The sequence below is a fragment of the Notamacropus eugenii genome, chromosome 5, assembly GCF_028372415.1.
Source record: "Notamacropus eugenii isolate mMacEug1 chromosome 5, mMacEug1.pri_v2, whole genome shotgun sequence".
NCBI lineage: Eukaryota > Metazoa > Chordata > Mammalia > Diprotodontia > Macropodidae > Notamacropus > Notamacropus eugenii.
This window is the reverse complement of record NC_092876.1, coordinates 58,416,724-58,435,429: the sequence shown is the minus strand read 5'-3', so window position 1 is coordinate 58,435,429 and position 18,706 is coordinate 58,416,724. Positions and strand designations below refer to the sequence as shown.

Sequence of the window (18,706 nt, the reverse complement as noted above, 5' to 3'; positions counted from 1 at the left end):
AAGGCACCACCTCCGTTCTAGCGGCCCGGTCCAGCTCTGGTATTCGGTAGTTCTCAAGCCCAGGAATGAGGGGACCACTTAGAGCTGAAAGGGATTAGGTAGAAAGCCCACACCCCCATTCTTGGAGACAAACCGGGAGTGGGAAAGACCGTCAAGAGCTGGATGAATACAACGGGGCAGGATTGAGGGGGGCGAGAGGGGCTCCCCTGGCCCACATTTCCCTAGGCAGTTTCTCTAAACCAAACAAATGCTCCTTTCTCCCCTGTTCCCCATTCTCCCCAGCCCGCATCCTTTCCCCTTTTGATCTCCTTGGATCCTTTCTTCCTCTTTCTCTCACTCCAATAAAGGGGGGAGGGGAGCTAATTTTATTTCCTACCCGGGCTTTATTTTTTGTGCCTCGGTCTGCGGGCACACACGGGGTGTGACTAACCCGGGCCGGGGGCGTCGGGGCCAGTCCTCGCTCTTGGAATTGGTTTCGGATCTTTATCATTAACATGTGTCCAGCTCCACACTCCCCTCGCCTTCCCCCACCCAGGACCGGGAGCAAGGGGAAGGTCAGGGGGTTGCCGCTCCAGCTCCCTCGGAAAAACCCCCACCACTACCCCCACCCCTAGGAGAACCGGGGTCGAAAGCTGCTATTGATCCCCCGGCAGCCGGTTCCCATTTAGCTAGAGAAATTAAGGACATTAAAGGGGCGTTGTGGGGTGTGTGTACGATTGGTGGGGTGGGGTGGAGGGAAAGGTGCAGTCCCGGGTCATTGAGGACAAGTTAAGGAGGGGGGTAGGGGAAGGATACACCTTTAACCCCAGCCGGGTCTCCCTGAGTTGCCACACGTCGTTCTGATTAGTTTGACACCAGCAGGTGAAGCTGCCTGGGCTGGGAAGGGATGGGGAGGGGACTGGGGGCTCTGGGGAAGGAAGGATAATCATTCCCATTTCTATAATGCTTTCGAGTTTACAAAGTAGTTTCCTCTCCAATAAGCCCAGGAAACGGATTTTTTTCTTCCTGTTTTACAGAAGTTCCCCACATTTCAGAAACTGGGGCTCAGAGGTAAAGTCAATGGTCCAGAGGAGACAGACCTGATCACATCATTGCCCTGAGTGAGGAAACTGAGGTCTAAGCAGGGAAGGCACTAGCTGCCCAAAGTCATGCGCTAAATCAACAAACCAGGTCTTCTTACTTTAAGACTCCTGTTAGATCCACCACATTATTCTTTACCCAAGGCTACCCAATGGGTAAAGAGCTGGGACTCAAGGCCAGATCCTAGGATTTCAAGTCCAATGCTCTCCTCATCATGCCAAAGGAGGGAAGGGATTTGGCCACGGTCATACAGCTAGGATTTGTTGACTCTGAGTCCAAATTACCCACTGAAGAACCTAACCCTACTTTGCTTGAGGCCTCTCTTTCCAATCTCCGAGTAGCCCCTGACATGGTCCTGATGGGTAGGGATGCCGGTGGGGTATACCTCAAGATTAGAGAACACCCTGTCACAGAAACTCAAGAAACCCAAGGGATTGAGGAGAAAATCAGGGGTCTGAGGTCAGATGGCTGGAGTGTGAAGACAGACTGTGAAGCAGAAATCTCCAGTATAGAAAGAGGGTGGCTGAGGGGAGACAAGAGGGAAATCTATAAAAACCCTCTAGGATGTGCTCTGGAGGACAAAGATCATGTATTATGGATCATTCTATCCCTCATCCTGCCCAGCAAGGGGACTTACGCAGAGTAAATGCTTAATAAATCTTTCTTAAATGAATGAAATGATTGAGTGAGTGAATGAATGAATGTTTCAGTGAATGAATGAATGAATGAGTAGTAGCAAGTACCCCTTTAAAGGGGTCCTAGGTTTAGGGAGATGGGAGTTAGAATGCCAGGGCATCACTGTAGCCCATTTTTCCACACCAAGTCAAGGATTGGAGTAATAGCCCCTGTAAGCAGAGCCAGGGAAGAGGTACACTCACTCTGTCCATACTGGCCATACTGGTAGCCAGCCACAGGGTCCACACTGTAGCCAGTGGTGCTGTAGGTGGGGGGGCAGTAGGACTGCGAAGTGGGGAGGCTGTCCACGGACTTGATAGAATCACTGCGCTGGCTGCAGCTGGCTGAGATGGAGTTGGCGGTGTCCAGACCCCCATGCAGTGGGGAGATTGAGAAGTCAGCCTGGGGCTGGGGGGGTACCCCACTTGGGTTGCTCAGGATACTCATCACCTGAAAGGGAAAGAAAGCTTGAGAATGAATGGAGACATGAAGGGGTGCCATGAAACTTACTAATATCACAGGGAGTCAGCTATAGGTCCCAGAGAGCTGGCATGATGCTTCCAAACATCCCATAGGGCAAAAGTCAGCAATCAAGGTATGAGAACCCAAATGACTTCTGAGATATGTGTGGAGGTCTGTTATTTTCTTTTTCTATCCATCCTTCTTGGAATGCCTTCCTCTCTCTCCGATCTACTTATCCTAAGAATGATAGTGACTATAGTAGTGGTCCTAAGGTCCTGTTGGTGGTGAGGATGATGATAAAAGAACTGATATTAAGGTTTTCTAAGTGATTTATATATGTGGACTCATTTTAGTTTCCTAACAATGGCATCAGGGATGTGCTGCAGGTATTATTATTCCCATTTTACAGATGAGAAAACTGTGGCTCAGTGACTTGACCAGAGTCACCCAAAGTTCCTAAGTATCAAAGGTTGCATTTGAATCCCAATCTTCCTGAATTCAAGTTCTATCTACTATGCCATATTGACACTTATTTTTATACTATTAGTAATAATCATGTTTATGCTGCTGATAAACATAGTGACCATGGTGATAGGGATGGTGATTGTGGCAGTGGTAGAGGATGTGATGGTGTTGGGGATGATGATGGTGGTCACAGAGACCAGAATAGTGACAGTAATGATGATAAGGGGTAATGGTGATGAGAGTGATGATAATGGTGATGGTGGTGATGGTGGTAGGGAATCGTAGAGACCAGGATAGTGGCAATAATGATGGTTAGGGTGATGTTGATGACAGAGATTGTGATGGTGATCATGGTGAAGATCATGGAGACTATGATAGTGGCAGTAATGATAATAAGGGTGATAGAGGTGATAGTGGTGATGATGGTGGTGATGTAGAGACCATGATAATGACAATAGTGGTGCTAAGGGTGATGGTGATGACAGTGATAGTGATACTGATGGTGAGGTGGTGATGGTGGTGATGATGGAGGTGAGTGGATAACAGTTGTGGTGATGACAATGATGGTGCTCATGGTAACAGAAGGTGACTTGCCCACATGCAAGTTAGTGAATTTTTGAGGTAGGACTCAAACCTGGGTCTTTCCAACTCCAAGACTAACACTCTATCCACTCAAACCAAGTTGCCTTTTTGAGTTGAGCAATAGGGTCAGGGATCAGGGGATTATCCTCATTTTCTCTGGTCCACTCTTCATTACCAGACAGACATATCTCTGTGGGATAGCTGATGGGGTTAAAAGGAATTGGGGGGGCGGGAGAGCAGTGTGGAGTAGTGGACAGAGTGCTGAATTGGGAGTCAGAAAGACCTGAGTCTGAATCCCATCTCTGACACTTCCTAGCCATGTGACTCTGGTCAAGTCACTCAATGTCTCTGAGCCTCAGTTTCCTCATCTGCAAAATGAGAAGAATAAGAGCTACAGGGATGTTATGAGAAAAATGTTTTGTGAATTTTAAAGCACTACACGAACCTGAAATAATGTAGGCAAAGTGAGGAGGTAAGAATGTATATATAGTGTGTGTGGGACTATCGAACAGGAAACTATGCTGAGGCCTTACTGGAGTGCAATGGCCCATGTCACAGGTGAGAGATTTCTCGTAAGCCACATGATCCTGGATAATCATCATGATCATATCTGGCATTTACACAGGGCTTTAAAATGTCAAATGGCATCACTTCTATAGGCCTTAGTTTCCCCATCTGTAAAATGAAGAGGTTGGACTTCTCAGACTATTTGAATGAGGTAGGAGTCACCAATTTTGTTCCTTCTGGTAAGATGGATGCCATCTAACCTCTTTTCTTCTTTCTTTCCCCCTTTGGGGACTTTACTTTTGTTTAATGTATTACTTCTCAGTACATTAACAACATTAACTCATAATCAATATCCTCTCTCCACCACCCTGCTGCTGCACCCTGAGGGCCTGGAGGTCTTACCATCTGCTCTCTCTGTGCCCTCCAGATCATTGGGCACTGTCATCTGATCTATGGCTACCACAGAAAACCCCCTGGGTCTTGCCCTGCTACAGAAACCTTAGGATTTCCAGGACTCTTCTTCCATCCATTTTATTATGAGATGCTCCTCCAATTAGGATGTGAGCTCCTTGAGGCCAGGGACTATCTGGATTTTTCTATTTGTAAATCAAGACCGTAGCATAGCACTTGGCTTAAGTAAACACTTAATAAATGTGTTTTTAAAAATTTAGTCATTCATTCATTAATGATTTCTAAAGTATCTCCCAGCTCTGAAAAAAATCAATATTCTAACACTGTATGTTCTATCCTCCCTTATTCTATGTCAAAAGTCCCTACTGGCTTTAATTGAGCTTGAATCCAATTCCTGGCAAAATTCTAGAACTTATTATTGAAAGGGCAGTTTGTCAGTATTTAGAAAGGGAAACAGTGATGGCTAAGAACTAGCACAGCTTTATCAAGAACAGATTATGTCAAAATAACTTCATTTTCCTTTTTGATATCTCCTTTTGGACTGGTAGATTGGAGTAATGTCATAGATTTGATGCCTAAATTTCTGCGAACTGCCTAGTTGTCTCTGGCATTCTCTTTCTAGAGTAAGGGAGTCTTCACGTGATTCTGTACTAGTTGGATGACTGGACCTACAGAAGACTCACTAATAAGGCTGAGGTTAACTTGCATTATTCTTAGGAATATGTGCTATGTCCCCCTTGGTGAATGGAAGCTCTTTGAAGGCAAGAACCATATCATTTTAAAAATCTTTTTATCTCCAACACATAGATATTATAGTGCCTAGCACACAGTAGGCACTTGTTGGAAGTTAACAGAAATTGGCAAAGGGCTTAGACTTATTCTGCCTCACCCCAGAAGGAAGAACTATGAGGAAGAGGCAGAATTTGCAGAAAGGGGGAGTTAGGCTCTGTTAGGATCAACTTTCTAATAAGTAGAACTGTCCAAAAGCTTCAGCATGAGCTGCCATGGGATGTAGGGGTTTCCCCTTTACCAAGTGTCTTCAAGCAGATGCTAGGTAACTGTTTTGTGGGTAGAGATTATAGAAAGGCTTCCTATTCAGGTTGGGCAGATGACCTCTGGGTCCCTTTCCACTCTAGTAGTCTGTGATTCTATGGTGTGAAGGATCCTCCCAGCTCTGACATTCTGTTCTAAAGGCCCTCTTGGCTCTGACATCCTATGTTCTAAGGGCCCTCCCAGCTCTGACATCCTGTGTTCTAAGGCCCAGCTCCATCATTCTAGGATCTCTTCTTCTGTTCTAAGGTCATGTGTGTGTATATCACACACCCCTGACAGCTGTAACCTGATCTTTAAAACAGGGAACAGGCAAGAAAGAGTGTCCTGACTGGATGATCAAACCTGAATCTCAAATACCAGCGAGAGGTGGGTCTGAGAGGAGGAAGCTGGCCATGGCTACCATTCTTGGCTTTGCCTCTTGCCCTCCATCCCCAAGAAGCTGTATCCTCTTTTCTCTAAAATCAAGAAAAGGTCTCCCCTAGGTCTGGGGTCTGAGTCTGCAGTGAGCAAACTTTTGAATTTAAGGAAGTCAAGGTCTGATGTGATAATCCCAACCCCCCCCTTAAGAATGCAAAGTCCTTTAACAGGGTGAGTTCTCTTCCGCCACCCCTCTTCCTTATTTTTTTTTTTTGTGACCTTGCTTTTGTCTAATGTATTACTTCTTGGTACATTACTGATGCTAACTCAAAATCAATATACTTTCCACATCTGTAAGATTTTATCTGAAGGCAAATCTCCAGGCTGTCCATCATAATGATTGACAGGCATCCCTTCCCCTCCTTTGCTCATTCATTACTCCCCCCCCCCCAAAGCCTCAACCTCCTCTGCTCCAAATCAGTCCCAGCTTCATCGTCAGGGTAAATCAATGAGTGCCCTCGTTTCCGCCAGTTAGAAACTTGTTTGTTAGTAGGGAATGGGGGCTGGGGGTGGGGAAGGCAGGGACAGAGTGTGTCATGGGGCTGTAATAATAGAGAAGGTGCTTTCTGTACTAAATCTGACCTTTCCTCTGTTCTCTCCCAGAATCACTGATTTTTAGAGCTGGAAGGGACTTAGAGATCTCCTAGGCTAATTTCTTCATTTTACAGTAGGGGAAACTGAGGCCCAGAGAGGGGGAAGTGAAGTCACAGAGCTAGGAAGCCGAAGAAGAGGGGACTCAAACCCACAGCTTTGGAATCGAACTCTGATACTCCTACACTGCTAGCCCTCACCTCCAGATCCCATTTCCACCTTCTCTACATCCCCCCTTCTTCCTCCTCTCCCCTCCCTTCCCCGGTCGTTCCATCACTCTCCCATACTTTAAAAGAAGGAGACGGAGAAAATGTAATTAATTCCCTCCGTCTCTGAGCTGGCCCTGAGGGCCTGTGGCCGAGGTGCCTGAGCTGGGGAGATCTGCACCCTCTGTGATAACCGAGCGGAGCTTTGGGAGCTCGCCTCCCAATTAGGAGGGGCCATCTGTACCATCAGGGCTCCGTGGCGGGGTTTACTGGAGGGAGGCTACGGGGGACAGCGGGGCTGGGAGGAGGGGCCCGCTGGGCGATGCAGCCCAGGGGAGGGGGCAGGGCCACTTTAAGGACTTGGGGATCGTAGTTAATGGGGCTGCTTTGAGCTGGAGTGCGGAATGCGGGGTGTATGAGGCTGGGGGGGAGGGGAGAGAGGGGTGACTTGTGGGAGGTTCTGACCCCAACCTTTCTGAAGGAAAGTTATAGAGCCAGGCAGAGGGCACTGGGGCGGGGTCCAAGAATCTGAGTTTGAATCCCGACATTGCCATTTAGCTTGGAACAAGTCAGTCGGCCTGTACGTCAGTTTCCTCATCTGTTAGATGAAGGGAGGGGAGTGTATGATATCTATCAGCCCACCCACAAAGAAGCCCTAATGAAGCACCTACTCAGTGCCAGGCATTGTTCTAGTTGCTGAGACTACAAATTAAAAGTGAAAGAGCTGGCTGGCCCTCAAGAACAGTCTATTCTACGAGGGACGAACCCATAAATTTAGGGAGGAGTATGCAAAAACAGCAGCTAGGGGGCGCCATAGTGCATAGAGCACTAGCCCTGAAGTCAGAAAGACTCATCTTCATGAGTTCAGATCAGGCCTTGGACAAATATTAGCTGTGTGACCCTGAGCCAGTCACTTCACCCTGTTTGCCTCAGTCTCCTCATCTGTAAAATGAGCTGGAAAAGGAAATGGCAAACCACTCCGGTATTTTTGCCAAGAAAATCCCAAATGGGTTAATGAAGAGTCAGACGTGATTAAAAACCAACTGAATGACAACAATATAAGAGGCACCCAACATTTAAATATAATGTGGTAATGGGAAAGACACAAGAAGCTTAGGGGAAACGGGAAGGGCTTCCTACAGAAAGTAGTGACTGAGCTTAGTCTTGAAGGAAATTAGGGATTCTAAGAAATAGAAGGAAGCAGTGCATACCAGGCAAGAGTGACAGTCAGGAAAAAGCCATGGTGATGGGAAATGATGCAGACAACACATGACTTGTCTGGAGCAATAGTAAGAAGGCCAAGTTAGGTTGGATTATACAATGTTTGAAGGAGAATAATTTGTAATAATGGTAGGTTAGAGTCAGGTTTAAATGCCAAAGAGAGAATTTATATTTAAATCTATGGCAATGGCAATGCTGGAACTTATTAAGGAGGGAAGTGATGCTGTCAAAATTGTGCTGTAGGAAAATCATTTTGGCAGCTATAAGGAGGATGGGAGACAAAGGAGGGTTCAAGTGAGGTGTGATAAGGGCCTGACCTTAGCAAGCAGCTGGGTGAATTGAGAGAAGGGGACAGATAAGAGAAATTTTATGACAGTGAAAAGGAAAAGATTTATCGGATGGTGTGAGTAAGAGAGAGAGATTGAGGATCACACTGGGATAGGTGGTGACCATAGGGGACTGGAAGGATAGTGGTGTCCTCTATACCTATAGGGAAATTAAGAAGTGGATTTTGGGGGAAAAAGAATGAGTTCTGTTTTGGACATCATAAGTCTGAGATGCCTGTGGGCCATCATGTAGGACTGGGGAGAGAGTAGGGCTGGAAATATAAATCTGTGAAGTATCTGCATAGATAATAATTATGGGAGTTGTTGAGGTCATAGAGTGAAAGAGTATATAGAGAGAAGAATGCCCCAGAAAGAGTCTTGGGGGACACCCAGGAATTTGCTGGAACCAGCTGAAACTGTCTCTCCCAAGAGCTGATTGTTAAATTTTCAGTGAGAACATTTACACTTCCGAAATCAGCAAATGCTACAAATTAGGACTTGATTTACTGTTTTGTTGATTGTCTAGACTTAAGAAAGTGATGGATAAAATGTTAATAACACAGGTTAAACTTAAAAACATGTCATGCTACAATCTTTTTTTCCTGCAGAGCTGGTTATCTACCAGCACACTCCTGGGGACACTCACAAATCATGTCCATATATCATGTTCCCTAATTATGTCATCAGGGGACATGATATAGATGACGATGCAGCAAAGGGGAATGAGAAGATGCTAACAGACACATAGGAAGAGAACCAAAAGAGACCAAGGAAGTGTTATGAAAACCTAGAGAAAAGGAAGTATCCAGGAGGAAAGGGTGGTCAAATGCAGCAGGGAAGCTAGGAATGAAGAGGCCATCTGATCTAGCAATTCAGAGACCCCTGGTAACTTTGGAAGAAACAGTTTCAGTTGAATGATGAAGTCAGAGGCTGGCCTGCAAAGAAATGAAAGCAAGAAGAGGCACTGGTGGCGATGAATATAGATAACATCTTCTACTAGTTTGACTAAGAAAGGAAAAAGAGGTTGGGGATGCTAGCTTAAGAAAATCATATGATTCTACATATTGCCAATGGGAAATATCCTTGAGTTTTAAAAGAAGGAAGTTTTGAGACATCTAGGGGCAGTTAGGTGTCACAATGTATAGAGTACCAGGCATGGAGTCAGGAACCTGAGTTTAAATCTAGCTTTAGAGACTTATTATCTGTGTGACCCTGGGCAAGTCACTTAACCACTGCCTGTTTCTTCATCTGTAAAATGGAAATAGTAATAATAGAGCCTACCTCCCAGGGCTGTTATAAGGATCGAATGAGATAATATTTGTGAATACCTAGTACAATGATTGCACATAGTAGGTGCTATAAAAAGAGCCAGTTATTATTATTTAGTCCAGTGGTTCTCAAACTTTTCCACAGTGATAGCACCCTTTAGTTTAAACAAAACGTTGACATTATCCTTGTAATAAAATCCTCTAAAATTATTATTTTTAATTCCTATTAACAAACAACATTTGGTTCATCTAAAAATCAATCAGACCTGTAGTGTTTCAAGATTCCTCCCAGCACAGTTTGACAAATTCTGGTCTCATCCAACTCAGAGACAGGAAGCAGACTGCTTACATACACACATCAAGCTAGTGGCACTTTCTGAGGTGAGCTACCCCAAAATAATTGCAATGACTAACATCTGTATGGGACTTTAAGGTTTGTAAAACACTTTACATGTTTTATATATAGATATATACATGTATATATATATTCATACACATGTGTATATCTCTATATATACATGTGTATGTATATACACACATACATACACCCCAGGAGATTAGTTCCATTATTATCCCCATTTTACAGATGAGGAAACTGAGGCAAACAGGTTAAATGATTTGCCCAAGGTCACACAGCTAGTGTCTGAGATGGAATTTGAACTTTCACATTAGTCTTCCTTCCACTGTAGCATGTTGTCCCCCTTTTTTAAGGTGAGTTGGGGCTCTTCTGTAGCTCTAATGTGCGGAAACTCATGATTTCTTATGGGTTTCAAATTTTTCTTTTTGGTGGTGCAGTGGATAGAGCATGGATTGAGTGGGTATTGAGTTCAAATAATGTCTTGCACACTTACTAGCTGTGTGACCCTGGGCAAGTCACTTCACTCTGTTGCCTCAGTTTTTTCATCTATAAAATGATCTGGAGAAGGACAAAACAAACCACTCCAGTATCTTTGCCAAGAAAACTCCAAATGAGGTCACAAAGAGAAGAACATGACTGAAATGACCCAACAAAAATTTTATTCAGAAGTTTGTACTGACATCAAGCCTCTATTTGCCTTTTTGTCATTTCTACCTGATCCTTCTGATTCTGTTCCTTGGGCCAAGCTGAACAAGTAGAGTTCCTCTTTCACCTGAGATTTCACATCTGCTTTAGATGCTAGGCTAAATGTCCCTATGTGGCCTTTCCTTATCCTGGTTGCTTATAAAGCTTGGAAACCATGTTGAAGACCAGGTGTCTGGATTTTCGCTGGCTCTGCTACTGTTCTCATTTTCCTAATCTGCAAAGTGTCTCATTTTTTTCTCCACAAAGGTTGTTGATGAAAATCTCTGCCCATTGATGCAACATGATTGGAACCCAGGGCAGTACCATTCACATGTTGCTGGGGGAGGGGTTTTGCTAGAAGGGAGGTCGGCTTCCCTCCCGGGGGAAGTGAAGCCTGGGGGAGGAGTGGAAGGAACAGGGATGGTACCCACCTCCAAGTTAGACTCTTCATGGCCAAGAAGACCATGCCCCCAATAAAGAAGACCTGGGTTCCTTTGCCTGACTCTCTTACTTGTAATCTCAAGGTACAGGAGATCTGCCTTCAACCTGGCTTTGCTGCCTTACTAGCTGTGTGTCCCTGGGCAGATCATTTCCCTTCCTGGACCTTCAGTTTCCTCATCTGTTAAAAAGAGAGATTAATATATGTAATTACTGACCTCACAGGGCTACTGTGTAGATTTAATGAGAGTCTGCAGGCAAAGCACTTTAGAATCCTCTGAGTGCCAAATAGATGCCTATAATGGCAAATATCTTTACTTCCTACTTCCTCCCAGGGCTGTGGTGAAGAAGGTATTTTATTAACATGATCATGTTAATTGGGAGCAGTTATTATCTGCTTCTCAGGTTCCCTTCCCATGGGGGAGGGATGGGTGTCACCCAGCTCCTCTCCTAACTCTCCTCCTCCTTTGCAACCATGAAGAGCTATGTTCTCTATTTGCATATGTACATCATTAGCTCAGTCTCATCTTTTTCAATAAAGCTCAGGGATAAATGGCACCAGGTCAAGTTGCTGTTCCGTGTATCTTTTTATGTTAAATATTCTATGCATTATATTGAACAGGTGGATGAAATAGCTATGTTTGTGGTATTACAGCATAAGCTTAATTAAGCAACAAGCATTTATTAAGAGCCAACTAGAGTTCAGACTATGTGCTAGGGACTGGGGCTAAAAACAAAAAGAATGAAACAAGCCCTATTCTGGAGGAACTTACCATAGTAATTATTATTATCATTATTTTTAATACTATAGGAAATTATAAGATCCTTGAGGATAGAGATCAATTGACTTTGCTTTTGTAAAGTACCTTGGACTATTTGTGCCTAATTTGTGGTAGAGCATTCCGAGCTTGTATTGGTCTGATCAGACACAGTGGGACACAATGAAACTTGACTTTATCATAGTGATATCATTTCGGTCCTCTTTGGGAATGAAGGACAACAACCACCCAACATACAGACACTTAATAAAGTTCTGTTGAATCAGCAGCAGCAGCAGTAGCTGCAGTAGCAGCAGCAATTGGGCCATTTAATTCCAGTGGGCTCATACATAGTAGATGCTTGACTATTATTTACGGAGTCCAGTAGTATATCTGGGATCTCTCCAACTCAAGGATTCTCAAATGTATAGTCAGGTTTTATTGTCTGAATCTTTCTGCAGCTTGGGGGTTTATGGCCCCAACTGCTGGGTTCTGTTCTTATCATGATATAAAGATGAGATTTCCCCCTCCTCCAGCAAGGAGATACAGTGGAGGATAACATGGTAGACCAGAGAAGCATTTAGAAAATGGAAAATTCTCTGTCGGAAACAGTTTGGGTTGTTACAAGATGAACATGTCTTTATTAAGGGCCTATTGTGTGCTTGGTACTTGGGGAAAAAAGGCAAACTAGAAATATGAATGACCAGAAGCTCTTCCTGAAGACCATGTTGTAAGAAACAACATGGCTTCCAGGACAGTGGGAGCTGAGGGTGATGAGGGAGAATTGGGTGAGAATCCAGGATAGACATCCTTCCTTTTATTAAGCTATAGAATGGCTAACAGAAAGAACCTGAGGCTGGTCTTTCCTCTAGAGATTTATTTATATGAATCCTGTCTGTCCAGCGGAGAGAATAAAGAGCTGATGGAAGACTCCAAAGATCCCAGTTCACTCTCAAGAAGCTTTCCTGCCATGTCCCTTGGTGAGAAGGAAAGTCATTGCCTCCCCACGGCCTGGGACAGCCCCCAGGCCAGTAAATGAACAGAGCAGGGACTGAACTGCATTGGTGGAGAGAAATTTCTTCCTTGGAAATGGAATCACAGATCTGATTGGAAAAACCAAACCTAAACTGTCTGTTATTGCTTGGCTAAAGCCTGCTGGAACACAGGGAGGTGGACATGACCGTCTTTGGCCCACATTTTGTAATTTGTACTTTCCCAAAGAATGACAGTTACAGAGGACAAGCCTTGAAGTCAGAATGACCTAGATTCAAATCCCTTGTAATAAATCCTTTGGACATACACTGTCTGTGGGACCCGAGGCAAGTGATTTAACCTTCTGTGGCCCTAAGCAAACCCTCTAAGACAAAAAAAAAAAAAAAGATACAGATCAATATTCAGTCTTATCAGACTCTTCCTGGGGTTTTCTTGGCAAAGATACTGGAATGATTTACCAGTTTCCTTTTCTTATTTTACTTGAGGGAACTATGGGAGACAGGGTTAAGTGACTTGCCCAAGGTCACACAGGTAGTAAGTATCTGAGGCTGGATTTGAACTCAGGCTTTCCTGATGCCAGGCCCATCATTTTATCCTCTGTGCCACCCACCTGCCCTATCAGTTGCTACCTGCATGAGTAGAAGGAGTACCTATATAGGGAGTTCACCCCATGGCTTAAGTCCAACGTCCAGACTGCCACCACTAATAATGATAACTACCATTTATGTGGTGCCTACTACATGCCTGGCACCAAGACAAATGTTATCTCATTTGATGCTCACCACAACCTGGAAGGTGGGTGCTATTATTATCCCCATTTTACAGATGAAGAAACTGAGGCAAGTAGAGGTTAAGTGACTTGCCCAGGATCAGACAAATAGGAAGTGTCTGAGGCTAGATTTGAACACTCGTCTTCCTGCCTCCAGGCCCCGAACTCTGTTCACCTATAGCACCAAATGCTACACAATGATAACAAAATTGAAATCTACACAATGCCAACATAACTGGAAACACTCTTTGTATTGTTGGGCCAGGGTCTCTTCCTTCCCCCTATACCCAACCATCCATCCCTTCACTATTTTTAGTTTTTTTTGGGGGGGGGGCATGGAGCGAGGGTGGGATAGGAACATGCTTTCTATAAGAGTGTAACCAAAAGAGTAGTGGTTCTTGGAGTCAGCTGACCTGAGATCCAATTTGACTTAGGGCTTATCAAATGTGCCTTTGTAATTCCTTTCCCCACTCTGGGCCTCCGTTTATTTCTCTGTAAAAAGAGTGTATTGGATTTCACGGCTTTCAAGGTCCCTTCTAGAGTTAAATCTAAGGCTCTCATTTCACTGAGGTTCAGGAGAAGGGAAAGGACTTACCCAAGGTCACTCAGCCTGGTCTCAGACTGCTCAGTCTGTGCCCTCTTCCCCCTGCCCTCCCAAGGCCCCTCCCTGCAGTTGGGGAGGTGGGGGGACGTCCCACCTCGCTGATGGCGAGATAAATGTTGGAAAGGGGATTAGCCCGACTTTCACAAGGGAGAGGAGAGACTGGGAAGGGGGCTGATCGCCGGTAAAGATATGACTATTTAAAGATAATGATTGCATAAATTTAATTAGCACATTTTCATGCGGCAAATGGCCGTTTTGTAATTAATGTATCTGGCCTCGCTAAGCATGGCAGATCCCATCTCCTCCTCCCTCCCCCCCCGCCCGGCCCCCACCCCCTCCCCTCCTAGTTAATGGAAGACAGAAAGCAGATGACAGAAACAATTTGTCAGGCGGTGCAGGTGTCAGGAGCCCAGTGGGGAGGAGGAAGGAGGGAGGGAGGGGATGGGATGGGAGGGCAGCGGCTCTCGGGCTCCCGGGGCCCCAGCCCCGATGGGGCCGGAGGGCGCAGGGGGAGGGGAGCAAGCACTAGCGCCTCATTAATTGGCGAAGATGAGGACGAAGATTAGCCTTGGCAGAGACTGGGCAGCGACACACGGGCCTCATTATTACCTGCGCAAACAAGCTGCCACGTCTCACAATGCGTTAAGGGACCAAGGCAGTGATCACTGGGCCTTGCCTAGCTTGGGCCTGGGGGTTGGAGTGGGAGAATGAGGGAAAGTCAAGGACTCTTAGGACCCATAGGTCTAGAGCTGCCAGGGACTGGGTGGTTATCCAATCCAATTCCCTTCCCCCCACTATTTTAATGGATTGGAAACTGAGTCCCAGAAAGAACTGTAAGGGACTTTAAGAGGCCAGTCTAACCCTAACCCTTATTTTACAGAAAGGGAAACTGAGGCCACACTGGTAGGAATGAGCAGACCTGGGATTCAAATTCAGACTCTATGCTAAGTCAAGAGATCTGTGTTCTAGTCCTAGCTAAGTCACAGAGCTCCATTAGCTTGGGAGGGGTGGAGAGTATACTGGTTAGGGGCCACAGAGGCCATCTTTCTCATTTCATAGAGAGGAAACTGAGATGCAGAGCATGTCAGTAATTGGCCCAACGTCACAGAGATAGGGGTGACAGCATAGGGATTTGAATCCACATCCTCTGATCCCAAATCCATGGCTTTTTCCACAGGCCCAGACTCTCTTCTGCCTTAGCTACTGAATAATATAGCTGACAGTTAGTTACATGGTACTTTGCATAGATTATCTCATTTAAATGCATCCCAAGGATGCTTTTGAGGTAGCATTATTATCCCTGTTTTGTAGATGAGGAAACAGGCTCAAATATGCCAAGTGCTCATAATTACTCCTCTATGTGATCTTTAGCCAATCATTTAAAATCTCTGGGCCTCAGTTTCCTTATCTGTAAAATGATACAATTAGACTAGATGACTCCTAAACTAGCTTTCCCCGTTCTCCCATTCTTGATGTTCCAAGGTCCCTTCGAAGGTCTCCCTCTAAGGTAAAGGATATTCTATATGACGCTGCATTATTCTATTCTCTATTCTGGTCTCAAGATTCTATAACTTGAAGATGTGGGTTTGAACTCCAATTTTGTCAACTAAATTTCTTCATCTGTAAAATAGGGAAGGGGAAAGTGCCCATATTAGTGGTGAGAGGCTGTTTACAGATGAAGCTCAGAGAAGGGGGAAGTTGGTGACAATAGGGAGACCCAGAACTTAGCCTGAGGCAGCTAGGTGACACCATAAGTGCATAGAGTGCCCAACTTGGAATCAAGAAGACCTGAGTTCAAATCCTGCCTCAGACACTTGGTAGTTGTATGACCCTGTGCCAGACATTTCAGCCTGTTTGCCTCAGTTTCCTCATCTGTCAAATGAGCTGGAGGAGGAAATGGTAAACCGCTCCAATATCTTTACTAAGAAAACCCCATAAGAGGTCATGAAAAGTCAAACAGGACTGAAATAACCAAACAGCCACAATAAGAATTTAGGGTTCCAGATTTGAGCTCACAGACCTTTCTTTACACCCTCTACCCTCCAATGGCTCATGAGTTCCTCTCTCAGACTGAAGCAGGAGGTCTGACGGTGAAATAAACGTAAAGAGAAGAGTATCTGACAAAACAGGAGGGGGATTAGAAGTCCTTGGTGGTACTCAACAGAATATTGACTGTCGGTAACAACTGGTTCTTACATATCTGATGTTTGCTATGTGCCCAGACCCCTCAGTACAGAGACACATACACACATACAGACACAGACACACAAACACACATTTTACAAATAGGAAAACAATGCTCAGAAAGGTCAGTTGAGTTGCCCCTTGGTCATATGGGGCTAATACATCTCAAAGGCAGGATATGAACTCAGGTCTTTTAGCCTCTAAGATTTCCATTCTTTCCACTAAACCCTAGCTATCTGGATAGCACTCTGAGGTGATAGAGGTTAGATGGGGCTCAGTAATTGTTTTATCATGGCTCTTCATCTAATAATGCTAATAATAATAATTAATATTTATGTAGCTCTTGCTATATGACAGGCACTGTTGTTAAGAACTTTATCAATATTACTATGTCGTTTGATCCTCACAACAACCCTGGAAGGTAGGTGCTGTTATTATTCCCATTTTATAGATGAGAAAACTGAGGCAGACATAGGTGAAGTGATTTGCCCACAGGTCAGGTCCCACAGGTAGGCAGTGACTAATGAGGAAACTGAGGCAAACAGGGTTAAATGACTTGCCCAGGGTCACAGTGCTAGGAAGTGTCTGAGGCTGGATTTGAACGCAGGTCTTCCTGACTCCAGATCCAGTGCTCTACCACTTCACCCACCTAGCTACCTTCATCTCTTTTTTGGGTCAAATGATATAACTAGACTTATCTGAGAAGACTCAACAGAAAGCACATTTCAGCTAAGGATCTGCTTAACTTTAAAGGATGGTCCTTTGTCCTAGATCCTGTGGGAGGGAGGCCATTCCTCAGGAGGCAGTTTGTAAAGTGCTTAGCATAGTGACCTAGAATAAATGTTTATTCTCCACCCTCCATAGAGAGCTGGGCCCAGTTGAGGCTGAGGAATCTACATTTCTAGGGGATGTCAGGCATCACTCTCAGGCTTCTGAACCCTCTGATGCTTCCTTAGGGAACAGTAAAAAGGGCAGGTCTCTTTTGCTATTTATAAACAGTCTGAAGGAACTGGGGAATTTTTGTCGGTAGAAGAGAAAACTTGGGGTGTGAGTAGGGAGAGGTATTTGAAAAGCTCACATGGAAGAGGAATTAGGCTTGTTCTGTTTGATTCCTGAGGGCAGAACTGGGGGCACAGGGGGAAAGCTGCGAAGAAGCCAGTTTAGGCTTCATTCAATGAAAAACTTCCTAAGACTAGGAGCTGTTCAGAGTGGGGACGGCTCTACCAGGGGGTGCTGGGTTCCCCCTCCTCGGAGCACCTCAAGCAGGAGCTGGAGGACCACTGGTTGAGTCAGCTTTAGTGGGCATTCCTTAAGGGTGTGATTGGCTCAGATGGCTCCCTCCCAACTGAAATTATGTGAAGGAAACATCAGAACAATTTTGACTTGTTTTCTGAATGCAAATCTGACATGTTCAGTCTGAGCTATCTTTCCAGAAGTAGGGATTGGTGCTACTGAGCTCTCTGGACTCTCTCATCCTGGATACTTTGTGAAAAGAAGTGTTATCTGTTCTGTTAATGACTGGAAGACAGGTGAGAGGTGGGTGGCTACAAGGACACGATGTTGCATATCTTATAAGAGGCAATTAACCGTATCAGACATGTTTGCTTGTTTTGTTTTGTCTTGTTTTTGGATACAAGGGAAGGTTCTCTTGAGAAGGGTGAATGGATAGATGGGGATGGATATTTCCAGAAATGACTATGAGGTAAAAACAAAAGAAACCAGTACAAATCAAAACAACAAACACCTGATTGTCATTTGGTTTGTATCTCTAGGGCTGGAGTCAAGGTTCAGGCTAGGGGCTAGGGTTAAGTCAAAGCCAAAGGTCCCTCCCTCCCTCCCTTCCTTCCTTCTCTCCTTCCTTCTGTCTCTTCTTTCCCTTTCTAGACATAATTCTAATCATTCCCTTTTGTGCAGTCTATGTTCCAGCCAATCAGCATTCCATCTCCTGCCTTTCTGCCTCTGCATAGGCTGTGTCTCCTGCCCAGAATGCCCTCTCTCCTTACTTTCCTTCACAGCTCAGCTCAAATGTTACCTCTTACAGGAAGCCTTTATTGATCCCTCCCCTCATCCCCTTCCACTTATTCTTATTTTCTGCCACATCAAATTATCTATTACTTATTTATCTGTTTACATGTTGACTATTTTTCCTTCTTGAGGGGGAAGATGTCTTTATGTCCCCAGCATTTATTTTCACGGGATTCAGTTGAATGAATTCACTCAACAAACAGCAGCAGGGCCAGAGCTCTTAGTGTGTGGCCAGGGCTCAGTCTGGGGTCCACAGACATTGTTTTTCACTGTGTGAAGCCAACTTATCCTTGTCCAGGGGTTGCAAACATAATTGTGGCCTCTAATTAGCTCTCGGATCTTGCCATTGAAGGAAGCTGTTCTGTGTGTGGTGGATTGTGACTTATTTTCTACCCTTTCCCCCTTCCTCACTGGTCCAAAACAGTGTTGGGTGGTCTCTCTGACTTTTCCTGTCCATGTACGAGCTTGCCTCCTCCTGCCCTGGATTTAGTCACAGAGTTTCTGGTCAAATATCTTTTTCTTACCACCTGTGTGATCTAGGGAAAATCAGAACCTCTCCAAGGTCTCCCCTTCCTCATGTATAAAATGATTTTAGGGGTCTCTTGTAGTTCCACATCTGTGAGCCAGTC

At 44.9% G+C, this 18,706-nt stretch overlaps 1 protein-coding gene across 3 annotated transcripts in view; it reads right to left on the bottom strand.

Annotated features, from left to right (window-relative positions):
• The window catches only part of PAX7 (paired box 7), a 154,787-nt gene that overhangs the window by 7,194 nt on the left and 128,887 nt on the right, over positions 1–18,706 (bottom strand). For all 3 annotated transcript variants that reach the window (XM_072609087.1, XM_072609089.1, XM_072609088.1), the window contains exon 8: positions 1,959–2,205. In XM_072609087.1, the coding sequence (XP_072465188.1) occupies positions 1,959–2,205 (247 nt within the window). The remainder of the gene's footprint in view (positions 1–1,958; positions 2,206–18,706) is intronic.